The 17154-nt window shown below is 41.7% G+C and overlaps 1 protein-coding gene across 1 annotated transcript; it reads right to left on the bottom strand.

Annotated features, from left to right (window-relative positions):
* Positions 1–2897: 2897 nt before the first annotated feature.
* On the bottom strand, positions 2898–14934 carry LOC134344724 (transmembrane 4 L6 family member 4-like). Its single transcript, XM_063044806.1, has 4 exons — positions 14697–14934; positions 11710–11846; positions 7664–7844; positions 2898–3081 (listed from the first exon to the last, which is right to left on the bottom strand). The coding sequence occupies exons 1-4, from the start codon at positions 14730–14732 to the stop codon at positions 3064–3066; spliced, it is 372 nt and encodes a 123-aa protein (XP_062900876.1). The 5' UTR covers positions 14733–14934; the 3' UTR covers positions 2898–3063.
* Positions 14935–17154: the final 2220 nt, after the last annotated feature.

The raw sequence follows: 17154 nt of genomic DNA, 5'->3' as shown, positions 1-17154 counted from the left end.
CAATAATGAAATGGCAGTGCAGACCTGAATGGCCTAGTTCTGCTCCTCTCTCTTATGTATTTTGAGGGGCATGAAAGGGGAAATGCAAGCTGAGGTTGGGTGACACTGGAACCAGAGGTCATGGTTTAAGGGTGAAAGGTAAAATGTTTAGGGGGAGCAAGAGGGGAAACTTCTTCACTTAAGAGGTTGGTGAGAGTATGCAACAAACTGCCAAACGAAGTGGTGCATGCGGGTTCAATTTCAAGATTTAAGAGAAGTTTGGATATATACATGGATGGTAGGGCTATGGAGGGTTATGGTCCAGGTACAGGTTGACTGGACTAGGCAGAACAGTTCAGCATGGTCTATATGGGCCAAAGGGCCTTTTTTTTTTCACTGTTGTGCGCTACGCAACTCATTCCATATGCACTAATCTCTCTGTACGCAATTTGCCCGTCAGGTCCCTTTTCAATCTTTCCTCTCTCACTTTAAACAAATGCCGTTTAGTTTTAGATTCCATTTCCTTGGGAAAAAGACTGCATTCATCCTATCTATGGCTCTTATTACTTTATTAAACACTGATAAGGTCACCCATCAGTCAAGCTTTGGCCAGCTTCTGTATCTCATATTCATGCGACATAGGAAAGAATTGTTCTGTTCCTTCCATATTAACTGTTAAACTTTTGTCTACCTCAGGGCTATTTAATGGGGTACTATTCAACAGAAGAGTACAGCACCATTAAAAATGCTGGAAGATTGAGTTTATCCACCCAGCTGAATCCTAATGAATTGAGATAAACTGCATTGGTAATACATCCATTCAGTATTCCATTGTTTAATTTTAATCTCATGCTCAGGGAATAAAAATGTTTTTCAAAAATAGTAGCATCATGTTTATTTTCAAGTGCACAAGTACAGGTACAATGAAAAAAATTGCAGAATCACAGGTACATAGGTTCATTTATCTTCACCTGAGTAAGGTAGGTACATTGAGTGATACCGCACAGATTGAGCCCCTCAGCTCACACTGACTGTGTTTTTTTTCCCCGGTGAAAGGAAACCAAAAACTAGAGGGCATAGGTGTATGGAGAGAGGGGTAAAGACTTGAAAGGTTCCTCAGAAGCAAATTTTTTTATTGATGGGGTGTTTATGTGATAAACTGCCAGAGAAAGTATTTGCGGCAGGTACCAAGACAATATTTAAAAGATATTTGGACAAGTACACGGATTGGAAAAGTTTAGAGAAATACAGGCCAGGTTCAGACAAATGGGACTAACTTCAGTGGATACATTGTCTGGCATGGACAAGTTGGTCTGAGAGGCCTTTTCCTTCATACCCACTAATCCATGCCAAAGAAGGACAAGCCTGTTTAATTAATCTACTCTTTATCATCTTCTCTGTGCAGAGGGTAGTTTTAAATCAAACACTTCACAGGAAATTGATGGGATGAGGGCAGTACCAGATCTATATACAGCTGTAAGTGGGGAGCAACACTAAGTGGAGTGTGAACCCTGAGTTCAGGATAGTTCCATGCACTCCTATCTGCTGAGTTAGGTTATATAATCACAGGGATGGTTTAGTGACAGGAATTATCACATTAATTATATACTGCACATCTCTTTCTTCCTTCAGGACCTGATATGGTCACTGAGTGATCCAATAACTTTAATCTGCTGCTTTCTTTTCCTGGAGGTTGTGTTGGAGGATTGATCTGTCCCTCTGTGGAGAAGGGTTAATTCACCATGCTGCATTTTCTAATGGTGTTTATCTGGCCCCAAGCTCTCTCAGATCCTGCAACTAGCAATTGAGTTAGCAGAAAAGGGTTTCCCTGTCACTGAAATTACAGTGTTTCACAGGGAGAGAGGAGCAAGGAGCCTGAAAAACCTCACTGAAAGGACCTCTGATTGAGAAGAGCAGTCCAAAAAATGGGCAGATATTCAATAATCCCCCTTTTAGCTCAGACCTTAAAGGTGAGTCATTCTGTTTTCCCTGTGATTCCTGTATTGTTAGCAAATCCAACCAACTTAAGGTGGGCAGAATTAAACCAGTATACACTCAGATTCTCCAAAATACATTATGGTGTAAAGTGCACTTACATCCAGTGTAAGCTCCAGAAACTACAACACACCGTGAGCTGATAATTGATCTTGTAATATTGGTTGAGAGATGTTTAATGGAAATATTTTAAAATTTGTTCCTTGCTCTTTTCAGATTCAGCAGCAAGTATCTACAAGCATAACCTTGGGCTCAAGGTTATAATAAATTACTTTATTGGATCAATATAAAGAATAAATACAGAAAGAAGAAAAAGTATTTAATGTAGTGAAAGACACTAAATAATATTTATTGCCCAATCACTAATTCACATTACACAATAAACTGCAGAAGGAACTTCTTTTCCTCTCTCTCTCAACTCTACCACTAGGCACTACTTGCAGTGTGAGAATATTGTCATGTGCTCCTTTTTATACCCTTTGAAATATGTAGCATAATTTTTACATCTTTTAAATCTAACACCTAACTAAAATGCATATACACCATGTCCACTGCTCTACGTTCATCAATTTGATTGCCACTTCCTCAAGCAATTCAATCAGTCTCATAAGCCATGACCTGTCACTTAGAAAACTACACTGATTACCCTTAATTTAAGTATGCTTCTCCAATTCCTCATAAATCTTGTCTAATAATCCTCTCCAACATCTTGCCCACCATGCTTGTTGAACTCACTGGCCTATAATTCCCAGTATTATCCCTATATCCTTCCTTGAACAATCCAGTAACATTTGCCACCCTCCATTCTTCTGGCATGAGTCCTGTGGCTAGAGAGGACGCAAAGGTTATCACCAAAGATGCAGCATTCTCTCCCTCACTACTTGTGCATATCATGACTGACCCTGAACCTCACCTTTCCTAATGTTTTATAACGCTCCCATGCATCCTCTCTAAATGTTGATATGCTGCAGCATATTAGCCTGTCCTATGCTCATCTCACAATTGTCAAAATAGACAGAATCAGGCAAAAAAGTGACAAAAAAAAGAGAAAAGTTTGTGGACACAAGTAGAATGCACTTCAGCCTGGAGTTAGCTAAGATCTTGGCCCTGTGGAGAGAGAGAAAAGTTTCATCATAAATTTAAGTTATTTGTTGCTCAATATATACTTTCAGCTGAAGCATTCAAACCAGACAGAGTGTAAGTGTGGGGACAAAATGAGCAACCTATATCCTTCTACACCTTGGAGTTTGGCAACTTCACAGCATTTAAATGATGGGTTTTATTTTTTTTTCTTGTCAAAGTGGACAAGAGCACATTTTCCAGCATGATATTCTGTTATAAAAATTATGCTCTACATAGTCTTGTACCATCTTCAGAACATACTTTCAACTTGCATTTTGTTTTCAGTAAGTTTAGCAACCATACATTTGGTGCCTCATACAAATCATTTAACAACCAGAGACATATCTGCTCACTGCTTCAACAATTTGCTGATTTCCAATGCCTAAAGCAAGTGGAAATTTCCTGAGTCCCTTCCTGTCTCCATTCTTACACTTAAGCCTATGTAATTTGTATCTTCTGAGACCATAGGACATACAGCAGAGTACAGGCCCTTTGGCTGAACTTTGAACCTACTCTAAGATCAATCTAACCATTCCCTGCTGCATAGCTCTCCATTTTTTTTTCATCCATGTGCCTGCCCAAGAGTCTCTTAAATTTCCTCAGTGTATTTGCCCCTATCACCTCCCCTGGCCGTGTATTCCATGCATACATACCTCTGACACCCCACTCACCTATACTTTTCTTCAATCACCTTAAAGTTATGCCCCTCTATATCAGCCATTTACAACCAGAAAGTCTCTGGTTGTCCACTGTATCTATCTATGCCTCCTATCGTCCTGTACAGCTCGATCTATTCACCTCTCATCCTTAGAGAACCTAATTTACCTATCCTCATAAGACAGGCTTTTAATCTTGGCAGCATCCTGGTTTATGCCCTCTGTATTATCTCTAAAACTTTGACATCATTCGCAGAATGAAGGGAACAGAACTGTACACAATATCCCAAGTGTGGTCTAACCAGAGTTTTACAGAGATGAAATATTACATAGTGGTCTTGAACTTAATTCCCCACCCCACCCCCACCATCCACTGACTAATGAAGGCCAGTATAACATACACCTTCTTAACTACCCTAAAAGCTTATGTGGCAACTATGAGGTATCTATGGACATGGAACCCCTGCTCCTCCACACTGCTAATAATCCTGTCTTTAATCCTGTATTCTGCTTTGAAGCTCAATCTTCCAAAATGCATCATTTAACACATAACACATTTTTGGGATTGAACTCCATCTGCCAATTCTTAGCCCAATTCTGCATCCTATCTGTGTCCCATTGTAACCTACCACACCCTTCTTCAGCATCAACAACACCACCAAACTTCATCTCATTTGCAATCTTACTGACCCAAATCATGTATAAAAATCACAAAGAGCAAGGGTCCCAGAACAGATCATTGTGGAACATGACTGATCACCGATCTCCAGGCAGGATATGCTCCATCTACAATCATGCTCTGCCTACAGTGGCAAGGCAATTCTGAATTCATGCAGCCAAATTTCCATGCATCACATGCCTCCTGGCTTTTTAAATGAGCTGACTATGAGAAACAATGTCAAACATCTTATTGAAACCAATATGGACCAATTCCATTCCTTTCCCTTCATCTATTAGTTTTGTCATTTCCTCAAAGAATTCAATCAGGCTGGTGAGGCATGAACTGCCCCTCACAAAGCCATGCTGACTGTCCCTAGTTAAACTATGCTCTCCAAGTACTGATAAATTCTGTGCCTAAGAATCTTCTCTAATAGTTTGTGTACCACTGACATTAGATTCACTATTCTATAATTTCCAGGATTGTCCCTATTACCTTTCTTGAACATAGGAAAGACATTTGCCACCTTCCATTCAGCTACTCCTCCTGTGGCCAATGCAGACAAAGATCAATGCCAAATATTCAACAATCTCTTTACTTGCCTCCTGTAGTAATCTGGAGTTTATCCTGTCCAGCCCTAGGACTCAGCTGTCCAATTGTTTATTAAAAATTCCAGTACTATCTATTTCTTGATGATGACTATGTTCCAGATATCAACTGTTCTTACATTTGTCAAGGCCCCTCTTACTGGTGAATACTAAAGCAAAGTATTCATTAAGTACTTCCCCACCTTCTCCAACTCCAAGTATATTTCCACATTTATCCCTGATAGGACGTACTCTCACACAAGTCATTCTCCTGTTTTTCACGTGTGTGCAGAATGCCTTGTGGATTTCCACAATCTTACTCACTAAAGCCTTTTCATGTCCTCTTCAAGCTCTCATAAGTCCATTCTTAAATTCCTTCATGGCTGCCAGCACACTAGCAGCTCAACTTCCTCAGGAGGCTAAATAACTTGACATGTCCTCTTAGACTCTCACCAATATTTATTGATGCACCATAGAAAGCATCCTATCTGGATGCATTGTGGTTTGGCATTACAAGTGCTGTGCCCAAAACTGCATAACTCAGCACATGGTAGAAACCAGTATTCCTCACACCCACCATGGACTGTATGTACTCTGCTCACTCTCTAGTTAAAGCAGACAACATCAATGATCACACACACCTCAGAAATTCTCTCCTTCCAACTGCTACTTGGCAGTAGATACAAAACCCTGAAAGTAGATACCACTAGGCTCAAGGCTTGTATCCCACTGTTGTAAAACTATTAAACAGAGCCTACTATGACAAGGTGAAATCTTGACCTCACAATCTACCTTACAACTTGATGCCTGCTTGCACTGCCCTTCCTTTGTAACTGCAGCACTTTATTTTACCTTTGTTTGTTATTGATTTTCCTTGTACTACCTCAAATCAGTGATGCAATGAAATGATCTGCATGGCTATCATGTGAAACAATGTTTTTCACAGTACTTCTGTGTATATGACAATCATGGACCAATTTACCAATTTATACTTTTCATCATCCTTTTTTAATCATCCTGCATTTTAAGTTTCTTACAAGCTCTAACCTGCTACCTGTCTCTGGACAACTCTAATTTTAGGTCTAGTCATTTTTCCAGCTTGGATTAAGGGTCCCTGATTTGAAATGATCTGTCACTCTCCCTAAGGATGGGCCTGATCTGCTGAGTGCTTCCAGCAATGGCATAGCACTGCTCTTGGGTTGGCTTTAGAATGTACACTTATAGTGATCTGTCCCAAAAATTCCCCATGAACCCTTTATCTGATCTTTTAGCTATTTGGAATGAACGTCAGAGGCAGGGTATAATGAACTGAAACTTCTCTGTACACTTAACATTGCATTCCTGGGACTCATTTCTCAACAAAACTGTTTTACTAATATTGTTTGAAGGAGTAATATTTTCCAGGATGCAAAGAAGATCTCCCTGTTCCTCGATGTATTGCTTTGGGAATATATACATTTACCCGAGTGAATAACTGATCTGAAAGACAGTACTTATGACAGTGACACACTCCATTATTATTGCATTGGAAAGTCTAAATCTCTCTGTGAGGCACTTGAACCTACAACCTCTGAGCTAGGGCTGAAAAACTCCAAGGAATTCTGGGGTAGGCCAGTTCCATTGCCTTGCTAAATATCCACTGGTGTTAAGTGACCCAGAAAACAAAAAACTGGAGAGCTTTGAGGATTTTCACATTTTATAAATAATAATTTGCTCAGCTTTGGTATGCTCTGAATGAAATGATGAGTTGGCCAGGTTTAAATCATTACTCTTGTTGGCTAGAAAGAACTACAGTTTGCAAATCAGCGAATTTAGATTAATCAAGGACAGTGGAAGCAGATGGACCAATTGTCTTTATTCTTGCCATCTGCTTGGAAATGGAGGCTGCCCTTTTGTGAACTTTTCTGTGTCCTGAAGTAGCTTGGCTTGATCAGTGTTATAGACACAATGATGCCCCAGGTAACCTGCTTGAGTAGAGATCATCTCCAAGTAAGAAGTTATTTATGAGGCATTCTCTGATGTCATATAACATGCTAGCTTGTGACTGTTGGGGTTTGTGCCTACCCAGAGAGAATCAAACTAGTTACTGAAGAGAACCGGTTGTCACTTGCTGGGGGAGGGCAATAAATGGATGCTTCCTTGGAACAGAACGAATAAAAAGTTAGGTGACCTGTAGTCAATAGAACTGAAATACAACATATGAATTGGTAAGGAATGAATGTAAGATCAGAGGTTTACAGATACAAGGCAGCAATGATCTCTTTAGAGATCCATAATTGTGGATGTAATGTGCCCCATGGACATGGAGATTCGAAATGGGACTCTGAGGAAAATGTGGCCAGCAGAGACTCCTTTTTAACTGGTATTATCTTTTCTATTCCTTGACTGTTCATGGAAGGTCAAGAAAGCTTAATAGGAATATATATGTTCTATGCTCTAGGAATGCACACAGGTATTCGGTTATGTAAGTTCATGTGTTCTTCATTTGAGACAATAAAGGTAATTGTCGATGATTACAGATTCTCTGTGTCTCCCTGATCATTGTTACTAGGGAGTAGATTCTTGTAACACTCTGCTGCTGAGGATGCCATTATATGGCCAACATGTGAATACTTAGGGCTCTTAAGAACTTTCGGGTACTCTTTAAAAATTCCCACTAGGCTTACCTTAAAACAATTTATATTTCCACAGAATATAGTGAGTAGAATATTAATCAGTAGTGCAACACAGATGATGAATTCAACAGCACTGATCACCAGTAGGATGGAGAATAACAAGATGTGCCAAAAGATCACATTTTCCGGCTCCATACACTTGATCCATAGACTGGAATTATTCAGGTAATCCCTGTCAACCAAGCATAAAGAATAGTTCACAAAGCAATAAAGAAATAAACTAGGATCTGAAGTCAAGGTAGATTTTGAAATTGGGAGTTCAAGTGTATAAATTTATTATTTAAAGAAGTCTTCAAAATAACACAATGGCATCTTTTTATGTCCACCTGAGCGAGTAGCTGTGTTAATACTGTAACTGAGTGTGGCTTTGGAAATAGAAGCATAGAAAACCTACAGCATAATACAGGCCCTTCGGCCCACAAAGCTGTGCCGAACATGTCCTTACCTTAGAAATTACCTTAGGGTTACCCATAGCCCTCTATTTTTCTGAGCTCCATGTACCTGTCCAGGAGTCTCTTAAAAGACCCTATAGTATCCGCTTCCACCACATTCGCCGGCAGCCCATTCCATGCACTCACCACTCTCTGCGTAAAAAACTTACCCCTGACATCTCCTCTGTTACTACTTCCAAGCACCTTAAAACTGTGCCCTCTCGTGCTTAACATTTCAGCCCTGGGAAAAAACCTCTGACTATCCACATGATTGATGCCTCTCATCATCTTATACACCTCTATCAGGTCACCTCTCATCCTCCATCGCTTCAAGGAGAAAAGGCCGAGTTCACTCAATCTATTCTCATAAGGCCTGCTCCCCAATCCAGGCAACATCCTTGTAAATCTCCTCTGCACATTTTCTATGGTTTCCACATCCTTCCTGTAGTGAGGTGACCAGAACTGAGCACAGTACTCCAAGTGGGGTCTGACCAGGGTCCTATATAGCTGCAACATTACCTTTCGGCTCTTAAACTCAATCCCATGATTAATGAAGGCCAATGTACCTTATACTTTCTTAACCACAGAGTCAACCTGCACAGCAGCTTTGAGTGTCCTATGGACTCGGACCTCAAGATCTCTCTGATCCTCCAGAGTCTTACCATTAATACTATATTCTGCCATCATATTTGACCTACCGAAATGAACCACCTCACACTTATCTGTGTTGAACTCTATCTGCCACTTCTCAGCCCAGTTTTGCATCCTATCAATGTCCCACTGTAACCTCTGACAGCCCTCCACACTATCCAGAACACCCCCAACCTTTATGCCATCAGCAAATTTACTAACTCATCCCTCCAATTCCTCATCCAGATCATTTATAAAAATCACGAAGAGTAGGGGTCCCAGAACAGATCCCAGAGGCACACTACTGGTCACCGACCTCCATATGAATATGACCCTGTCTACAACCACTCTTTGCCTTCTGTGGGCAAGCCAGTTCTGGATCCATAAAGCAATGTCCCCTTGGATCCCATGCCTCCTTACTTTCTCAATAAGCCTTGCATGGAGGTACTTTGTCAAATGCCTTGCTACAATCCACATACACTACACCTACTGCTCTTCCTTCATCAATGTGTTTAGTCACATCCTTAAAAAATATGATCAGGCTTGTAAGGCATGACCTGCCTTTGACAAAGCCATCTGACTATTCCTAATCATATTATGCCTCCAAATGTTCATAAATCCTGCCTCTCAGGATCTTCTCCATCAACTTACCAACCACTGAAGTAAGACCCACTGGTCTATAATTTCCTGGGCTATCTCCAGTGAATATTCCATAGTGAATAGTGAAGCAAAGTACTCATTAAGTACCTCCGCTATCTCCTCCGGTTCCATACACACTTTCCCACTGTCACACTTGATTAATCCTATTCTCTCACATCTTATCCTCTTGCTCTTCACATATTTGTAGAATGCCTTGTGGTTTTCCTTAATACCGTCCACCAAGGCCTTCTCATGGCCCCTTCTGGCTCTCCTAATTTCTTTCTTAAGCTCCTTCCTGCTAGCCTTATAATTTTCTAGATCTCTATCACTACTTAGTTTTTTCAACCTTTCTTAAGCTCTTCTTTTCTTCTTGACTAGATTTAGAACTGCCTTTGTTTGTACACCACAGTTCCTGTACCCTACCATCCTTTCCGTCTCATTGGAACTTACCTATGCAGAACTCTACGCAAATATCCCCTGAACATTTGCCACATTTCTTCCGTATAATTCCCTGAGAATACCTGTTACCAATTTATGTTTCCAAGTTCCTGCCTGATAGCTTCATATTTCCCCTTACTCCAGTTAAACACTTTTCTAACTTGTCTGTACCTATTCCTCTCCAATGCTATGGTAAAGAAGATAGAACTGTGATCACTATCTCCAAAATGCTCTCCCACTGAGAGATCTGACACCTGACCAGGTTCATTTCCCTATACAAGATCAAGTACAGCCTCTCCTCTTGTAGGTTTATATACGCACTGTGTCAAGAAACCTTCTTGAACACACCTAATTAACTACCCCATCTAAACCCCTCGCTCTAGTGACATGCCAATCAATATTTGGGAAATTAAGATCTCCCACCACGACTACCCTGTTGTTATTACACCTTTCCAGAATCTGTCTCCCTATCTGCTCCTTGATGTCCCTGTTACTATTGGGTGGTCTATAAAAAACACCCAGTAGAGTTATTGAGCCCTTCCTGTTCCTAACTTCCATCCACAGAGACTCCATAGACAATCCCTCCATGTCTTCCTCCTTGTCTGCAGCCGTGACACTATCTCTGATCAACAGTGCCACACCCCCACCTCTTTTTCCTCCCTCCCTGTCCTTTCTGAAACATAGAAAGCCTGGCACTCGGTAACCATTCCTGCCCCTGAGCCATCCAAGTCTCTGTAATTGCCACAACATCACAGCTCCAAGTACTGATCCATGCTCTAAGCTCATCCGCTTTCTTCATAATACTCCTTGCGTTAAAATAGACACATCTCAAACCATCGGTCTGAGCACGTCCCTTCTCTATCACCTGCCTATCCTCCCCCTCGCGCTGTCTCCAAGCTTTCTCTATTTGTGAAATAATCACCTCTTCCCCCATCTCCTCAGTTTGGTTCCCACCCCCTTAGTGATCCTAGCTTAAACTCTCCCCAATAGCCTTAGCAAATCTCCCCCCAAGGATATTGGTCCCCCTGGGATTCAAGTGCAACCCGTCTTTTTAGTACAGGTCACTCCTGCCCCAAAAGAGGTCCCAATGATCCAGAAATCTGAATCCCTGTCCCCTGCTCCAATCCCTCAAGCACGCATTTATCCTCCACCTCACTCTATTCCTATACTCATTGTCACGTGGCACAGGCAGTAATCCCGAGATTACTACCTTTGTGGTCTTGCTTCTCGTGGACCTGGTCAGAAACATCCCGGACCCTGGCACCTGGGAGGCAAACTACCATCTGTGTTTCTTTCCTGCGTCCACAGAATCACCTGTCTGACCTCCTAACTACAGAGTCACCTCTCACTGCTGCCATCCTCTTCCTTTCCCTACCCTTCTGAGCCACAGGGCCAGACTCTGTGCCAGAGGCGTGGCCACTGTTGCTTCCCCAGGTAGGCCGTCCCCCTCAACAGTACTCAAGCAGGGGTACTTATTGTCAAGGGGTACACAGGGGTGCTCTCTAAACTCTGACTCCTGCCCTTCCCTCTCCTGACTGTTACCACTTATCTGTCTCCCCAGGCCCCAGTGTGACTACCTGCCTATAGCTCCTCTCTATCATCTCCTCACTTTCCCTGATCAGACGAAGGTCATCAAGCTGCATCTCCAGTTCCCTAAGGAGCTGCAGCTCGACGCACCTGGTGCAGATGTGGCTGTCTGGGAGGCTGGGAGTCTCCCAGACTTCCCACATCTGACACCGAGCACAAAACACCAGCCTCACACATAAATCCCACCACAGATTCTTAAATATGACTTAAACCAAAAACTTTTGAATCAGAGACAAAAGTGATACTCATTGAAGTCAGGTTCCCACCACACACTGAACCAACTTACTCTTCTGAGGTAGGCACTGTTCTTACCCTCTGTTGAAAGGATGCCTCCATTCTCCCAGCTGTGTTACACGGCATAATGGACCAATTTTCAATGCCATGGATGACACAATGAAGCCATATGCAGCTCCCATCACTCCTATCATACTGAAGATTAGCACATAGATCTAGGAAAGAAATAAACCAAAAATTAATAGGACAAGAGGCTTGTAATGAGGGAAGAAGAGAAACTAAACAACATTTTCTCTGTAATTATTTTAATAGAAGATTCTCAATGATAGTAGAATAAACTATTAAGATGAGGAGAGAGGTAAAGCGTTCACAAAATGACAAAGCATGTATCTTCCTCCACAATTTAGGCAAAACTTTACAGGTGTCTCTTTCATAATATTCAAATATTTAGCACCATGAATCCAATTTTTCTGATTATCTTAGTGGTGTTTTTGTATGTTGGTGGCAGTACTTCCCGGGCCCTTTTCTTTCTGATTCAGCCTTTAGCTCCACACAATTTCAGTTCCCACTTCAGCGGGTTTAGTGCCAGAAAGGTTAATAGTCGTATCGGTATTGGTTTATTATTGAGATATGTAGCAAAAGACAGTGAAAAGCCTGTCTTGCACACTGCTTATAGCGATCAAATCATTAGACAGTGTATTGAGCTATAATATGGTAAAACAATAGCAATGCAAATTAAAGTGTCAAACTACCGAAAAAGTGCAGTGTAGGCAAGCAATAAAGTTCAAGATCATATAAGGTAGATCAAGAGGTTAACAATTCATTCTTATCGTAAAAGAGATCTGTTCAAGTGTCTGATAGCAATCAAATAGAAGCTGCCCTTGAACCTGGTGGTACGTGCTTTTACGCTTTTGTATCTTCTGCCTGATGGGGAGGGGTTAAAGAGAGAATGTCTAGGATGGGTGAGGTGTCTGATTATGCCAGCGGTGAGAAGTGTAAGACAGAGTAAGTATAGTCACAGCCCATAGAGGGAATGCTGTGCTTCCTTTGGTTCAAATTACAGTGAGACCACTCGCCGGCTAAAGCCAGGAAAGACATTTCCATATAACATGCACATAAGAACTTACTTCCCACCACCCATGACACTTTAGTAAGCGTCATGGTCAATTCAAGATTTCAAAATTATATTTGATGAGTGGTAATATACCAGGAGTTAATTAAACTTTGTGAAATCCATGAATATATATCCCATTATGGAACACATTAATCTTGATGCAACACAAGAGGCAATGGAAGAATTCACTGGGCCAGGCAACATCTATGGAGCCAAAGGACAATGGACATTTTGGGATGAGGCTTTGCAGATGAATGGCTGAACTGACTTAAGAAAAGGTCCGTTCCAGTGTTCCTAGGATGACATTACTATACATTTTAAGCTGAGATCTCTTCTGTTTATCTCCACTCCACTGGATCTACTTTCCCTTTCCTGAAGTGAATCACTCAATCCATAGCATTGACTGTCCATCTCCCTGCACAGACACAGCTGCTCGGTTCCTGAAGAATGGTCTCAGCCTGAAATGTTGACTGTTTACTCTTTTTCTGCTGAGTTCCTCTAGCATTTTGTGTGTGTTGCTTTGGATTTCCAGCATCTGCAAGTTTTCTTCTGTTTGCTTGGCTCCTCCATCAGTTTGTCTTTTTATTTCAGATTGCAGTATCTGCAGTCTCTTGTATCACCAAGTCCAAAATAAACATGGACACTGTCACCAAGTGAACCTTCTTCAATCCAACTGCACAACCAGCTAGGTCATAAACACCAAGCATTTGTCAGAATAATTCAAAGTGAAGTTCAAGTTTATTGTCCCCTTCATCTGGTGATTGCCAGTATAAAGAGGTGACAGGAAGCGGTGGACAAGAATGGCCAATAGCTATGGTAGTGAATGTGAGAAAGAACTTGTTCGAAGAGCAGGAGGAAGAGAAGAATGAGGAGAGAAGATGGCCAGTATAATGACAAGAGGGGAAGTGGAGGCAGAGAAAGGAGGTGTAAATGGAGTGAGATGAAGGAGTGGTAGGTGATGGTTGGAGATAGTTGCTAGACAGTGATGAGCAAGAATACAAAAACTTTTAGGTGTAATCTGACAAATAAAGGAGGTAAAATTGGAACCATCAGGAAAGAGATAAAAGGCATATTGAATATGAACCAAATGGGGAGGTGCCTGGGGGTGAAACTATGAGGGGGAAGAAGATGAAAATGGATGATGGGGAGGCTGAAGGGACATTAGAAAGGGGTCAAATGTGAGAGGACAGGTGGGAAATCCAACGGAGAGAGAGGAGAGGGTAAGCACACCAAAGGTGAGGGTTACCTAAAACTGGATAACTCAGTTATCTCAGATAACTTCTGCTTTGTAGTGACCCAAGCAGAATATGAGATGCTAGATACAAACTGCTGGAGGATCTCAGCAGGTCAAGCAACATCTGTGCACAGAAATGTGGACAGTTGGCATTTTCAGTTGAGACCCTTCATCTCTACTGGATCCAGTCTCCTGTGTGTTGAGAAAATGAGAACTCCCTTCTCTAGGTGGTGTTGGGCCCCACCCTGGCAGTGGAGAAGGCCAAGGATGGATAGGTAGGTATGAGACTGGGAAAAGGATTTGAAATGGAATATCTGAGGGGAGTAGGTTCCAGCTATGGTGCTGGCAATCTGAGGGGGTGGCTGTAGTTTCCTGACCTTGAGGGAAAAGGTCCTGGTAGATGAGAGATTGAGCATTCTAGAGAAACCTCAGCTGAAGCTTTGCATCAGGTACTTTAAAAGTCCAGGGGTAGCAGTGACTGAGGAAGTATAGATATGCAATCTTCAGTCCCTCAGACTGACAGACTACCCCAGAGTACCGATACTCAGGAGCTTGTACTTGCAATTTAAACTGTGATGAAGTGGGACTGAGAATCACAGGCATTTCTTGGCAGATTAATGAGTTTGTAGCCTGCAGTGACCGAATTAAAATAGGAAATGGATTGAAATAAATATAAATAAATCACCACGATATGTAACTCTGCCTGGCGTTCCTTACCGGGGATTTTCTGTTGCATTGGTGTGGTCCGCACATGCAGGAATCCAGAGAGCAACAGCTGCAGTCTGGGCATTGACAGAGTTGAAAGATGGCACCGAGACATCCACCAAGTTTCTGGAGGAAGGTCTTGCATGTACAGTCGTAGCCGCAAACACATGGCGCACACTTGCATTCAGGGGAAGTCTTGCAGGTACAGTCACGACAACAAGAACAGGGGGCACACTTGCATTTGGGGCATGTTTTGAGGGTACATTCGCGACAGCAAGCACAAGGGGCACACTTGCATTTGGGGCAGGTCTTGCAGGTGTAGTCACGACAGCAAGCACAGGGGTCACACCTGCATTCGGGGCAGGTCTTGCAGGTGTAGTCACGACAGCAAGCACAGGGGGCACACCTGCATTCAGGGCAGGTCTTGCAGGTATAGTCACGATAGCAAGTGCAGGGGGCACAATTGCATTCAGGGCAGGTCTTGCAGGTGTAGTCTCGACAGCAAGCACAGGGGGTACACATGCATTCAGGGCAGGTCTTGCAGGTTACAGAGGATCCACAGGGCGGAATCTCCTGGCAGGGTCTGCAATTACATGTGGGGCAAAGCTGAGATGACTGGCATTTTGGGCACTTGGGACAGTCACAAGGAGCACAGTGAGTGCAGGCTTGGCAGCAAGGTGACGAACATTGACAAGGATCATTCCACTTGATACATTCATTCCCATCCCGCAACTTCAGTATCACACATGCCGGGAAGATCATCTGTATCCAAGAAAAAAGAGATGTTAGTCTTTCATCCCTATTTCCCTAATGTAGGTTTCTTTTCCTCCTTTTAATAAAACAATACTATTTTCTAAGCTTAATAATAAAAAGTAAGACTCCCTGCCCCAATCTCTGTGGCATATCATTAGTCATAGGCTTTCAAACACAAGAAGTACTTTCCCCATCTTCTTGTTGCTTATTATCAAACCAGTTTTGGATCCATTTGCAAGCTGCCTTGCTTCCCATGGGCTCTAACCAGTTGGACCAGATTCCCATGTCAAACCTTGTCCAAGGCCTTTGTGGAAATTCATGTGGCTTAGATGAACCTATCTTCATTAATTCATTTTGCTACTTCATCAAAACATCAATTAAAGCACTCGGCCAGGATTTCCCTCTAACAAAACTGTGCTGATTCTCTTTGATTAACTCGTGCCTTTGCAAATATGAATTAATCCTACCCCCTAGTAATTTTCTCCAATACTTTCCCTCGCACTGATTTTAGACTCACTGGTCTGTAACTGCGGCTGATCTCTCCTACCCTTGAATAAAATATCAGGTTGTCTTCCAGCAATCTGGCATGTCAGTGGCCAGTGAAGATTTAAACACCACTGTCACAGCCCTAAAAATAATTTCCTTTGACTCTCATAACAACTAGGGATAAATCTCTTTTAGCCCCAGAATTTTAATCCGCTTAAGCTCACAAAGATATTAAATATATTTTACTTTTTCACAATAATTAGTTTTAGTGTTTGATCGTTCCCCTCCTTGAATTCTCCAATTACGTTGTTTTTCTTCAGCGAATAAAGATGAAAAATATTCATTTAAGACCTCACCCACATCCTCGAGCTCAATACATGCTTGTTCCCTTTTGATCCCTTGAGGGCTCTACTCTTTCTCTGGTTACTCTCTTGCCCTAATATATTACAAAATGCTTTGGAATTACATGAACACTTAATCTTGTCCACTACACTTTATTCTTTAAGTGAGACTGTTACACTTTATCCTGCTGTCTGTTACTGTTTTACCTTGTTCTCTGAATGCGCTGTGTAAAAATTTCGATCTGTATGAACAGCATGAAAGATGAGCTTTTCACTGTATCTTCATACATATGACAATAATAGTAAACCAAACCAAATCAAAATGAAACCATTGAGCAAAATTTATGTTGACAAAATGCCTATGTTTGGCAGAAACTTCATACACATCCATTAACTACTAAAGCGCATGACACCTATTCTGACAGGAAAAGACACAAAATTTTTTTCTAAATACTCAATACTGTTTTTATTTTAAAATATTTTTCTCTTTATTGTAGTTTTCAAAATGCTCACTAGTAGGAGTGAAAAGTACTCACCAACATTCCAGAGCCAATAATTCCTCCTAGGTAGAACACAGTAGGAGAAATGTTATTTGTGGCGTACTGCGTCTCAAAGTTTGGAAAAAACAGTAATATGTTGGCACAGAAACTGAAAATGGCTAATACAAGGAGAGTCATAGCAAGAAACACAGCAGTCGTCCTGGAGTACAAAAACATGATTGCTATGAATTTCGGCTGCAGGTCCCAGTCAGTAATCAGGAATGAGCTGAAAGTCTTCAACCTGTTGCTGTAGTTTGGTGAAACTTTTATTGGATTGTCTTGATGTAAGCTCTGGCTAAAGATGACTTTTTCCTCAACACTTTAGTGCCTGTGCTAACTGTTGCTAGGTAA

Source organism: Mobula hypostoma, chromosome 4 (genome assembly GCF_963921235.1).
Source record: "Mobula hypostoma chromosome 4, sMobHyp1.1, whole genome shotgun sequence".
Taxonomy (NCBI): Eukaryota; Metazoa; Chordata; class Chondrichthyes; order Myliobatiformes; family Myliobatidae; genus Mobula; species Mobula hypostoma.
The sequence above is the reverse complement of the archived record's forward strand: the minus strand, read 5'-3'. Positions and strand labels throughout refer to the sequence as shown.

Excerpts from the sequence above, each read along its gene's own strand:
- LOC134344724 (XM_063044806.1), bottom strand. The coding sequence starts at position 14,732 with ATGTGCGGACCACACCAATGCAACAGAAAATCCCCG. Across the intron at positions 11,847-14,696 it reads AATGCAACAGAAAATCCCCG|ATCTATGTGCTAATCTTCAG; the intron begins GTAAGGAACGCC and ends TTTCTTTCCTAG. Across the intron at positions 7,845-11,709 it reads AGGCATCCTTTCAACAGAGG|GGATTACCTGAATAATTCCA; the intron begins GTAAGAACAGTG and ends CTTGGTTGACAG.